Raw genomic sequence first — 12,364 nt, 5'->3', positions numbered from 1 at the left:
GAACTTATCTGTTTAAGTTAAACTAAGTGACTCGTTCACTTAAAATAAACTAGCACACAGTGAGTAGGCAATACTCAAAAGAACTTATCTGTTTAAGTTAAACTAAGTGACTTGTTCACTTAAAATAAACTAGCACACAGTGAGTAGGCAATACTCAAAAGAACGTATCTGTTTAAGTTAAACTAAGTGACTTGTTCAATTTAAATAAACTAGCACACAGTGAGTAGGCAATACTCAGTTCACTTCAGCTGTGAAAATAAGAGAAAACAAAGTTAAGTGTACTTGGCTCAAATAAAGGCACTTACCAAAGAAACGAAGTTCTCATAACTCAAGTACATGAGTAAAAAGCAATCAGCAATACTACATTTTTCGAAGTAAATTGAACTCAAATACCCTGCAATTGTAAGTTCTGTGAACTTGGATAAAATGAGGAAACCGATTACCTGGAAATACGTAAGTTTATTGAACTTGTGAACAGTAACGTAACAACTTCTGATTTCGTGCCCTGTGCTTATGAGCTCATGAGAGCATTTTTTAAGGTTTGCATTTTTGGGCTGAGTTTGTTTTGCCCAATATCCAAGAGGATCTTTTGAATGAACTCAAATGAATACCTCATTGATCTGGGATAGTCAAGGTGCAATGCATATACAAGTCCAAACAAAAGACAAAACGCCTCTGGATATGAAGACAAGTCATCCAAGACTAGGTCCCCCTCAAGAATGACCGCAACGATGCTAGGGTGCAAGTGCAAACCAGCAGCATTAGGCTTTGGATCATCCTCTGGGATGACGGTAAGTATGCCCACTGGCACATGGGCTGAGTCCTCTCCGTTGTCCGAGTCCTGCATAGAAATCAACACAATAATGTGTGAGACAATAGATGAGGACAGAATCAGTGAATAGACATACACAAGATGATGAGTAAGCAAGCACGTGTGAGCAAGTCAGCAAAGAGAGAGAGAGAAAAATCCATCCACCAATAAATGTTGTCTGAAAGTAAAACTATGATGTTAACATGTAAAATTAGGTTCAGAAAAATATGTAGTAGTTAACCCAGGAGTGTGTTAAAAAGAAGTGAATACGGTGGAAATATGGACTATTAAAAGATATTTGCACATTTCCAAAGGATTGGAGGCATTCCATATTCAATGTCCAATCAAACCACTTCTTAGTCACCTCAGGTATATCAGTTATATGGCAGTGTTTGTGAGAAATAAATTGAAGAGAAAAAAAAATAAATAAAAAACACTTACAAAGCAAGTCCTGCAGAACTCACTGTCATCATCTCCAAGAAACATTGGCAGACATCGCAGCACAATGGTCCGTGTCACAGTGATGTTCTAGACATGCAAAAACAATTCCAGGGGGAAATTAGTACATTTCTGTTACCGATAACAATAGCTTCAAATGCATAATCACACAAAGGACAAATTCAATAAAAAAGAAACATTTGAGAAACTCTGTCTTTCAGAGAAGCGGAGCTGTAGAACATTTTGTCAATGCATTGAATTTATACTGCTTACAGGATGAGAAATGTAAAACCCAGTTCCTACTCCAGCCTTAGGTTGACGCGCTTCAAGCACGGTTCGGTAAGTTGATGGGTTTTAGTTGATAGTGGATTTATTGCAAAATAATAAAGATGAAGAATTATGTACCTGAATTGAGATGATTGTACAACCTGGAGGTGCGAAACAGCAGAGGTTCAAAGTTTTCCGTATTTCCAATTTGTTGTGCTTTCTGCGGTCAAAAAACCTTTTGGCTGCATGCCTGCCAACTTGTCTCTGGAGTGACGCGTCCAGACTGCTTTAATTGTCTTCACGAGGTCAGGTGCTGCAGTCACCTGACGAAGTGGGCCGTGGCCAACGCAATTTCGCACCTCCAGGTTGTTATTATTACATTAAATTATGATAAATGCAAAACACTTATCCTAATATTTTATAACTATAAATAATAACAATAAACAAAACCCATTCTGGCTCCAACATTCCGGCCCCTAATTGTTCTGCAAACAAACAGTACAATTACAAAACAAACAGTTATAGGAGTTAGCCAAAATTCTAAGATATCCTTATTGAGATCACACTTCATATATTACATACTTACAACATTTCAAGTCAGTTTTTTTTATAGTTCAAGTTCAAAGTCCTTTCAAAAATATGATAAAAAAAATCAAAAATCTTCTTCCAAAAAACACAAAAAAAGAGTTCACGCAGTCCATGTTGTATGTAATGTACGCAAATGTAAATCAGTATAGGTGAGAGAGAGATAGAGATAGATAAAGATAAAGATAGAGGGAGAAAGGGAGAGGGATCTTCATTCAGGGGCTTCAAGGAGCAGAGTAAGCTTTGTGATGGGCCTGGTCAAGGTGCTGGTCTTGGTCAGAACTTGCACTTGTCTCACAAATCCTCTTTTGTCAGGCAGGGTTTGTGTGATTCGGCCCATGACCCATGAGTTTCTGGGAGCAGTGTCATCTATTATGAGGACAATATCGCCAGCAACAAAGTTTCTCCTTTTCTTAGTCCACTTTTGCCTTTCTTGCAGTTCTGGCAGGTATTCTCTTGTCCACCTTTTCCAAAAGAAGTCTGACATGTACTGTGAACCTCTGACACCACTCAATCTTCTACAGTGGAAGCACTTTGTGATCACTGCCCTGACCACAGAGTTTGCCTTTGGTATCCAATACCTTTGCCTGAGCCGAGACAGGGTTTGGTTCCACCCACTGTGTCCGATGGTTTCATGTACATGTCTGATTATCAGAGTTGTTACGTGATGGTTTCGTGGCAGAATGGCAGGGTGCTTAGCTTCATGAGGCAATGCAGACTTGACCAACCTTCCACCAACTCTTATTAGTTCATCCTGAAGAAGCGGGGTAAGTTTATGTATGTGGCTGCTCTTCTTCACAGACATTCCTTTCCTCAGAGACTCCAGTTCCTCTTTGTAGTCTGTTGACTGACAAAATTGAATGATGGCATTTTCAGCTACCTGCATGTCCTCCACAGATAGCAAGTGTTTGTCATTTCTTTTTCCTTTTCCATGAGCAGGTTTCTTTTCCTTTTCCTTACAGGCACCTCTCAATGTGGCTTTGATTTTTAACATCCACGCTGCAGTCTTTCGAAGTCGTAGCCACTCGGAGTAGTAAGTGATGAATTTCATGGCGGTATTCACTTGTTCATTCAGCTTATGGCTCTTTGCTCAGCCAGAGAGCGGTTTGTTTGGGAACTCAGCGTTGTCATTTCTCAACGGCAAACCAATTCTGTAGTGCCCTTCATTCAGCTTTACTGAGTTAGAAACCTTTTTCAAGAATGCATGGTCTTCTTGAGACATCTCTAAGCGCTCCTCATGCTGACGCTCTGGGAAATCAGGCTTCAGCTGTTGTTGTAGTGACTCCTCAATCTTCACCAGAGAGATCCTGTTTGCTGTGATGACCTTGCCAGTGCCCTTTGTGAGCGGCCCATTGACTGTCCATCCAAGAGTGGTTTTAACTGCAAAAGGACCATTTCCCTGGCTGTTAATTATCATCCACGGTTCCAAAGCCTTAGGAACATTGTTCCCAATCAACATACTGACTTCTGCTTCAATGTGTGGAATTTTCACTTCATGGAGATACGGCCATTGCTTTACATCCTCCTGATTGGGAATATTTTCAGGTTTCACAGGAATCACAGTGTGGGAGTACACCTCAGGGAGTTCCAGGTACTCATTGCTTTCAAGACCACTGATTTCCATACCTGTCACCCGGGACGTCTTTATGACCTGTTCCTTGCTCCTGTGGTCTGCAACTGCCTGAGTAAGGACTCTGTGCAGAATGTCGCAGAGCTTCCTGGGTCCATAAAAGCATAGGTATTAATCACCTTATCACCTTTTTTTCATTTTGACTTTCACAGGGACAATAGCAAGTTTGCATTCTGAGTTACCGGCCCCAGTATCACTCCACACATTAGTTTGATTTGTGTATACGTTTGTCACAGCCATATCTTTTGAGTTTTCACCCTTTGATTAAGAATCTCTTTTTTGTTGATATGTAGGACCGTTGGATGCTTAAGAGAACACACTTGACAGGTAAGTCTCTTTTGACAACCTTTGCTCATGTGACCGACTTCAAAGCATCCAAAACACACTCCCTTTTTCCTTAAGAACTCCAGTTTTTCCTCATGATTTTTCTTTCTCAGCTGCGGACATGAACTGAGATGATGGTCTTCCTTGCAATGCAAACACTCTTTACTTGTTTTTCTTTGTGTTTTATTTGCACCTTCCGATACAACCTGCTTAGTATTGCTGTGCGTCGCCGTTTCCACACTGGTAGCAAACCCACTGTATCCACCTTTGGGCCTCCTGTCCTTGGAGAGCATGGGCTTGCTTTCCTGTGATGAGCCGGCCCTTCTCGCCTGTGCGAGATGTAGATTTAAGTTTCCAAACAATGGATGTGACAGGATTCTGGATTGATAGCTCACAAACTCTACTAAATCCGAAAACTTTGCCCTTGGGCCATTGCGTTCCTGTAGTTCAAAAGCTTTAATTCGCCATCTTTCTTGCAATTTGAAAGGTAATTTACTGAGAATGGCTTTCATGTTAACTGGATGATTTAATTCCTCCAAATACTGTACGGAGTTCATGGCATTCAAACATCCAGTGAGAAACACAGAATAAGCCTGTAAGGCATCTGCATCTTCTGCCCTGATCACTGCCCAGTTGAGACCTTTATCCAAGTATGAAGTAGCAATTTTGTGTTCATCACCAAAGTGCTTCTTTAAAAGTTCCTTTGCTGTAGCATAACCTCTGTCTGGATGCATATACTGGCAACTACGCACCAGTTCTCTTGGTTGTCCCAAGGTGAACTGCTCTAAAAAGAACAGTCTATCTTGGTTGCTCTCAGTTTTCCTTTCAATGCCATGTTCAAAAGCTCTCATAAAGAACAGATAGTCCAGAGGATCTCCCTTAAAGACAGGAATGCTGACTGATGGTAAAGTAAATTGGCCTTGTTGCTTAATGAGAGTTTCTGTTATTTGATTTTGATTCTCCATTATGTTCATCAGACTGTCAAGTTCATGTATTTTACTTTGATCGTGGATAATTGTAGATCTTTTTCTTTGTGGTTGTGTTGTTGAGCCCACACCTCCACGTGTTCCTGTACCGTGTGACATGAAGTCATGGTTACCTGGGTAGGCAAAAAGATCAGATGACTTGATGGTCGAAGTCTGGGGTGGTCTACGATCTTTAGCGACATCTAATGGAACTTTAGGCTTGTGGGTGACAAACGTTGGGTCCAAAGGGGCATAATGAATCTGATGAGGATGTATTGTCCTGCTTCTCACAGATGCATCCATAGTTTGACTTCCATGTGTAATTGTCTTTACAGGTTCCTCTTGAGTTCTTGTTGCTGTTTCCTGATCCACAGTGGTACTGTCCAAAGTAGCTGCGGGTTGTGCATATGCCTGGGTCAGCTCAGTGTCCTCAAAGTCATCCTGTTCATCATGTTGTGCCAATCCTTCTTCCAAATACTCATTCATTCCATCCATTCGTTCTGTTCTTTCAGGCACATTTTGTGACATTTCAAATCCTTTTAAGATGCTTAACTTTGCTGTATTTGCAGCCATCTGAGTCTCCAATTCAAGCTTCTCCTTCTCAGCTCTGAGCTCAGTTTCTTTTTTCTCAAGATGCTGCTTCTTTTGAAGCCTCTCAGCCTTAGCTGCCAACTCAGCATGTTCACCAGATGCATTTTAATAGATATCATTGATGATTTTGATGAATGTCGTGATGGTGCATTGGAAACACTGTCATTAGGCATAACATCATCCACAGTAATTGCAGTACCCATTGTAGCATCATTACCAGTCACTTTTTCAATTTGATCAACCCATTTTGATACATTGTTTTGGAAAATCAACAAAGGTGCAACTTTAGGGGCAAACCACTCACATTGATCCCTTTTAACATCATCTTTATGCAATAAAGATTTGACAGAGTTATTTAACTCATTGAAGTCTCGGTATGCTTTGAGAAACTAATTTTCCATTTTTGATTTAACCTTTTCAAGATTGCATGCATCCTTCATTAAATCAGTGATTTCATTTTTCTTTCTGGTTAAGACACCTGATTTGGCACTTCTAGATCCTTTGAGCTGTGTCAGTTGCTCTGCATGTGCGGTGTCAATATCCTCCTCCAAACTTCTGAACCTGAGCAAACTTTTCATTCTCCTAATTTTTCTCACGTTTTGATTTGCTTGCAATTCCAACAGATAACAATGCACACGTTCTCACATGGCTTTCCGTTTTAAAGCAAAAATGATCGTTAACATCAACTGAGACTTCTTAGCTGTTTTGCACCGTCAAAAAAGTTTAAAGTAATCGTTTCGTTCCTTTGTTTTCTGAAAACGAGACACACAAAACTTTCTCAATGAGATGACGTCAACACACTTCACGGTCGCGCATTCAATGAGCGGCGCAGATTCACCTCTTCACGGAAGGCCAAGATACTCCACAGCTTGATAAACAGTCTTTAAAGCAAAGAATCGTAGCGTTACTGCTAGCGATCAGTTCCTACTAACGTTCCAACACATATGCAAGCATTGCGAGCTAGGTTTTTTGACAATTGTAAAACCCAGTTCCTTCTCCAGCCTTAGGTTGACGCGCTTCAAGCACGGTTCGGTAAGTTGATGGGTTTTAGTTGATAGTGGATTTATTGCAAAATAATAAAGATGAAGAATTATGTACCTGAATTGAGATGATTGTACAGCCTGGAGGTGCGAAACAGCAGAGGTTCAAAGTTTTCCGTATTTCCAATTTGTTGTGCTTTCTGAGGTCAAAAAACCTTTTGGCTGCATGCCTGCCAACTTGTCTCTGGAGTGACGCGTCCAGACTGCTTTAATTGTCTTCACAAGGTCAGGTGCTGCAGTCACCTGACGAAGTGGGCCGTGGCCAACGCAATTTCGCACCTCCAGGTTGTTCAACAGTACACAAAGCAAATCCAAATACCAACAAAATATTATTAAATTAAATTATGATAAATGCAAAACACTTATCCTAATATTTCATAACTATAAATAATAACAATAAACAAAACCCATTCTGGCTCCAACAAGAAATGATCATCACCTGAGTATCAATCTGGTGGAGAAAGCCTTCAAGGGATTGGCCCACTTTTCCTCTTTTGGACTTCATCATTTGAATCAGGATGGGTGTGTGACGGTCCAGTGCTTCATAGAACTGTTGACGAAGATTCTTGCTGGCAACTCTTGAGAATTCATCATAAATCTGAAAACATACACAAACAACTTTAAGCAACAACATTTTATGGAGATGATCTGCTATAAATTGCACTTACAATTATCTATGCATAGTCTCTTACTTGAGTTTCCGTGAAGAGCGCTGGCCATCGCTCCACCATTCTCGACACAGGTGGTTGCTCCTCCACAATTTCCTTCCTTCTAAGTGCGAAGGTCTGATCCATCTTCTTTCTAATGCCAATCACATCAGGTAAGCTTTTTTTAGCGTCCATGTCAAGTTCACGCCTTATTGCCTCAAGAGAAACTTCATCCTCTCCATCAGGGAAATTGGGCAAAAAGTTAGTCTCATTCCTTTTAGCCTTTTTGATGTTGCGGCTTGGCAGATCCTCGTCCGGGAAATCCTTGCGCCTTCTGCAGCCATTCACTTTGACATCAGCCATTCCAGATCTCCTTAACTTGGTGCGGTAGTTTCCCATTTTAAATTTTAAACTATTTTTCCATCCACAATATCCACTATAGGATCCAGGCTCCCTCAAACAAGGGTGTTTCTTGACGAGAGCAGCTGCAACTTCATCAAAGTGATAATCTCGGGGGTACGCCATATACTTATACATGGCCTCTGCAAGACTTTCTAGGATTGCATGTTTCATGTCCCGAGACATTTGTAACAGCGTGCCATCTCTCATGTAGACAAGGTCACCTTGTCTAAGCCTGTAATTGATGTCAACAGAGAATTCTTGGATTTCAAATTCAGAAGGCCAAGGATCATGCCTATGGGTATCTTTGTTTCTTGGGCTCAGGATATCTGTGCTACAGGTGCTCAAAGAGCTGGAGTGAGCTGAAGTGAGGGCCAGAGAACTGATGATCTTGATTGTAGGCCGTTCTGGTAAGTCTGACATATCAGTCAGGTTGCAGAGGGCACTGCCAAAGAGAGGGTCTTCATATTGTAAAGTGAAATCACATTGTAGTCCCAATTTAAGTTTCAGATGTGAGAGCAATGTTTCAACATTGCTTGGTTTTCCATCTAAAGTGACCTTTCTAATGTCTTCATTAGTCACAAATACTCTGATATGCCATTTGTCTTCCATAATCCTACAAAACAAAATATTTACATTGTGTCACAAAAATATTGAGGGTGGCAATACAACATTTAACTGTCAGCTGAGTACTGCTGCCACTACTCATATCAAGTATGACAGACTATTCACAACTGATCAAATTAATTAAAAGTAATTACAGGAAAGACTAGGCCTATGCGTAATTAGCAGAAGATGTAACGCTTTGGAGAAACAAACCACTTTCCTCTCAATTTATAAGCTGATAATGGAAGAACATCATTGAAGTCAGCCATCAGAATTGCAGTTAGCCCGACGCTGCCTTGAGTTAATTCATAGGCACGGAAATGCTCATGATACCAAGCAATCATTGGCCTGCAAATGAAGACTGCATCTGTGTTAATGATGAGCAACTGCTTAATCTGTCTGAATTCAGGGAGCCCTGCACAAGAACCTACAGAAACCACCATACCAGCCACATATTTAATCCCATCAACTATTATTGATGCTGCCAAGAGAACGGTTTTATGTGCACCATACCTTTGCTGCACAAAATCTTGAATGTTCCCTGGGAATGAACTGAGCAATGCACTTTTCACGCTATGCACCTGAAGCTCTGGCTTGAAGAATGAAGCTGCATCTAAGTGGCATGCTACCATCTTCTGATGTCTTCTAGCCAAGGTGAGGGCAACATTTTTGAAGTTTTGCGTCTCATGGATGACTTTTTTGAAAAAACTATGCTTTCCCTCAAATCTCATTGTCCACATATCAATCAACGGCCCAAAGACTGACCAGTTGAGCATAGTGCTCTACTGTATATAGTGGTGCTTCGGACGAAGCCTGCAATTGGGAAAAGCAGCCAAAAGTAGGTGTCTATGCTCTGACACCTTATTTTCTAGGAGATACAAAGACTCCTCTGTAAATCTAGGAGAAACAACCATTTCCAAAATGTCTTTTAGCACCATTAAGACTTCCCAGGTTTCATGCCCCTCTGGCACAAGATGTCCAATCATTAGCGGGAGCAATCGAATCAGACACCAATTTTCGTGTCCATTTCCCCCTATGGTCACTTTTGAAGCCAAGGTCTTTGGAATCTCATGAGGTTTATTGACTTTGTCTGAGAAGGAATATGGGAATTCCTTGATTGCACGATTCAACACTTCAAGGGTTATGTATTTATTCTTTATCAGATCTTTAATACACAGAGCTAACTCAAAAGGTACAATTCCCTCCAGAAAATCATGTAATATATCGGGCGGATATCCATGAACAGCATGGAAATAACAGAGATTCTCTGTAAGAATACACTCTCTTTTAACTCCATATTCCCCTTGCCTTTGAGGAGTCCTGCATCACATCCTGAACATGCCTGTCATGATCCTCCTTGTTTCTCAAGGTGAAATAACCTGAGCTGACCTCAAAATCCTGAATCTCCTCCTTACTAGCCATGCAAAACCTACACACCCTGTGACCAGAAAAGCTCTCCTGAAAACCAGCAAGGGAATGGGCAGCCAGATTGTCAGCTGCGACATACAACACAGTTCCCTTTACACTTGTACCTAGCTTCTCAATGTACACCCCATGCTCCTCTAATGACACCAGGTCTTTTATGAGGGGCTGCAGAACCTCACGGTATCCTTTTTCCTTAATTACAGTAGCCTTGCATAAAACTGCTAACTGTATGGCATGAAGACATGAGCGGTACTTTGGAGCAAGATTAGCTAGAGTCCAGTATATAGCACACAATTTGTGCTTTTTCCTTGCTGTTGGGTTCGCCACCTCAAAAGCATCAATATATAAGCCAAGGGCAATTCTAAACTCCTCATCAGTTAGTATGGCATTGTTGTGAAAAGCAGAACCATCCCTGTGGTCACAAAAATCACCCAATTGAGAGCAACTTGCAGAAAGAAACTTGTCTAAAATCTCATCTTTTCTCCTCAAAGCCTGGAGCATTTGAAGCAATGGAATGTAAACTAATGTTTGACTATGCTTACTGCCATATTCCACAGGTTCCACTACTGGAAATTGTTTGGCAAAGAAAGATTCTCTCCTTCTAGACGTTGAAAGAGACCCCCCTGTAGATGTGTGCTTCAGAAATGCATTCGTCTCAGCAACAGCCCTCATTATCTCCTTGATAACACTACTGTCAACATCAGGATAATGCGGTTTGAGAATCCCCTCAATGGCAGTATACACTAAAGGTTCAGAAAGCACAAATAGTTGACTGATCTCCTGGACTACTTCTTGCGTTGCACTCTCTGGGATATTCAAAATTGCCTGCATTTTAAGGAACAATGTCGTAAATTGTGCTCCAGTTGGATATCCAAGTCCTGAACATCAATGTCTGCCATTTCCTCATCCTCACTAGTGAGTTCATCTAAAGATGCAACAGGAGCGCTCTCTTCAGAGCAGGAGAGCTGGGAAACTATCTCTGGCTTGAACGCCAGATTAACATCAATAGAAGTCTGATTATGATTTCTACTTTTATGTGTGTTAAAAGTAGAATAGACATTTGTCTCAAAATCGCAGTCTAAATAGGGGCATTCAATTTTTTTGGAATAATTTTAGATGTTGGCGCAAGTGTCTGAGAAAGTCCTGTTCTGTACATGTCTCATTAAACTCACACAGCTGACAGTTAAATATGTGCTCATGCTCTCTTTCTTCGGTGTGTGTGATCTGAGAGTGACATTTTGATAAGTGCACTTTCAGGGCATTAAACAAGTTGAATGTGCATAAGCACTTTTGATGGAGGCATAGTATTGGGCAAGATCTGGTAAGACCACCATGCAATGCTTCAGCAGCTGGCCTCTTTTGGATGAGACAAATGTGCAGGACTTACAAGGCCAATGCATTCCTTTCTTCCATCTGATTCTGCAACAAAAGACAAAATTACTCATTAGGATACAACACTATGATTAGGCTTCAGCAGTGATTTTTTTCTACACAACATAGTGGCAAAGGTGACTTCATATGAAATGATAACCATTTAAGCAAAATTACATAAAACTAGGCTGACATCAAGTAAAATGCCCGCATGTAGCAACTCGACCTAAATCTGCATCTGCATAAAAGAGCAGCTTATCTTGGGAGTAGTGCTAACTGTTTTAGCGTCTTAGTCTTCCCTCTGGAAAGTTACACGAGGAACTACTTTTGATTAAGCCTGCTATCTGCCTTCAGAAAAGCTATCTAAGCTAGCTAGATATAGCTGCTATATCGCTAAATAGCTAACCGTTAAAATATAAAATATAATTGACACTTGAGTAAATATAAGCCATTTTACCTAGCCACAGTTTAGCACGACAGTGAAATTGTATCTGTATAGCATATATCTGTAAGTTGCTGGTTAGAAAAACATTATTAATCGAACAATTGGTTTAGTACAAATTGCAAATGCGCGGCAACCGAAGGAACCCACCTTGAACTCGAAGCTAGCAGGCTAGCTGGTCAGTGTCAAGCAATTAACTAGCATTTGAGGGCAAACAACATTGAAATGTCAGCGCTACATCTATTATTTTAAGGAGCGAGTTACTTACCAGCAGAAGTTGTAAATGAGTGATACTGCACCGTCCAAGACGCCATTCTACTCCAAAACCAAAAAAATAACCGAAATGCCAGAGATGTTCTGTTTCGTGTTATCGAGTGCTTGCTTCGTCGATCAGACGTTCGTCGCAAGAGAATGCAGTGCACGAGTGCTGTGTAACTTCTGGCTTGACGTCACTAGTCGTAAAAGTCCCCCGACCGCTCTGGGAATGCATATGTCGGTAGGGAAAACGTATGGCTAAGGAATGTGTATTAAAACCGGATGTCGTCACTTTAATCCGGTCTCTGGTTGGATAAAACTTTTCAACAGAAATGGACAAGGACCTTTGATTTATTCTTTAGGAACCATGCCGATGCCTGACTTTTAATGTTGTGTGACGTTGTTGAAGTTCAAGTCCAACATTAATAGCGATTGAATTACCCTTGTGTCGTGTAATCGCTAGCGGTAAATAAACATTAATAACTTGAATGACTGATTAAGGATATATGTTACACATCACAAACACACGTAATCGATGGGTTTTGGGGGAAATGAGGTAATTGGTTAG

At 40.8% G+C, this 12,364-nt stretch overlaps 1 protein-coding gene across 4 annotated transcripts; it reads right to left on the bottom strand.

Moving 5' to 3' along the window:
- Positions 1 to 420: 420 nt before the first annotated feature.
- LOC116218746 lies at positions 421 to 11,895 on the bottom strand. 4 transcript variants are annotated; one of them, XM_042703295.1, is made up of 5 exons: positions 11,810 to 11,895; positions 7,344 to 7,452; positions 7,091 to 7,249; positions 1,253 to 1,339; positions 421 to 841 (listed from the first exon to the last, which is right to left on the bottom strand). In XM_042703295.1, exons 2-5 carry the CDS (start codon positions 7,443 to 7,445, stop codon positions 512 to 514), a joined length of 678 nt encoding a protein of 225 aa, XP_042559229.1. In that variant the 5' UTR covers positions 7,446 to 7,452; positions 11,810 to 11,895; the 3' UTR covers positions 421 to 511. The 4 variants fall into 4 exon arrangements, with proteins under 4 accessions (XP_042559229.1, XP_031417310.1, XP_031417308.2 ...); XM_031561450.1 differs by lacking the exon at positions 7,344 to 7,452 and adding an exon at positions 11,116 to 11,147 and having other exon boundaries at positions 11,810 to 11,879; XM_031561448.2 differs by lacking the exon at positions 11,810 to 11,895 and having other exon boundaries at positions 7,344 to 7,839.
- Between the last annotated feature and the right edge of the window lie 469 nt (positions 11,896 to 12,364).

This window comes from Clupea harengus, chromosome 23 (assembly GCF_900700415.2).
Source record: "Clupea harengus chromosome 23, Ch_v2.0.2, whole genome shotgun sequence".
Taxonomy (NCBI): Eukaryota; Metazoa; Chordata; class Actinopteri; order Clupeiformes; family Clupeidae; genus Clupea; species Clupea harengus.
This window is presented reverse-complemented; position numbering and strand designations above follow the sequence as displayed.

What these genes read in the sequence shown, in the direction of transcription:
- LOC116218746 (XM_031561448.2), bottom strand. Translation starts at nt 7,835, where the DNA reads ATGTATAAGTATATGGCGTACCCCCGAGATTATCACTTTGATGAAGTT. An exon ending in CGCTCTTCACGGAAACTCAA is followed by an intron (nt 7,250 to 7,343) that starts GTAAGAGACTAT and finishes GTATGTTTTCAG; the next exon opens with ATTTATGATGAATTCTCAAG. An exon ending in TCCACCAGATTGATACTCAG is followed by an intron (nt 1,340 to 7,090) that starts GTGATGATCATT and finishes TTGCATGTCTAG; the next exon opens with AACATCACTGTGACACGGAC.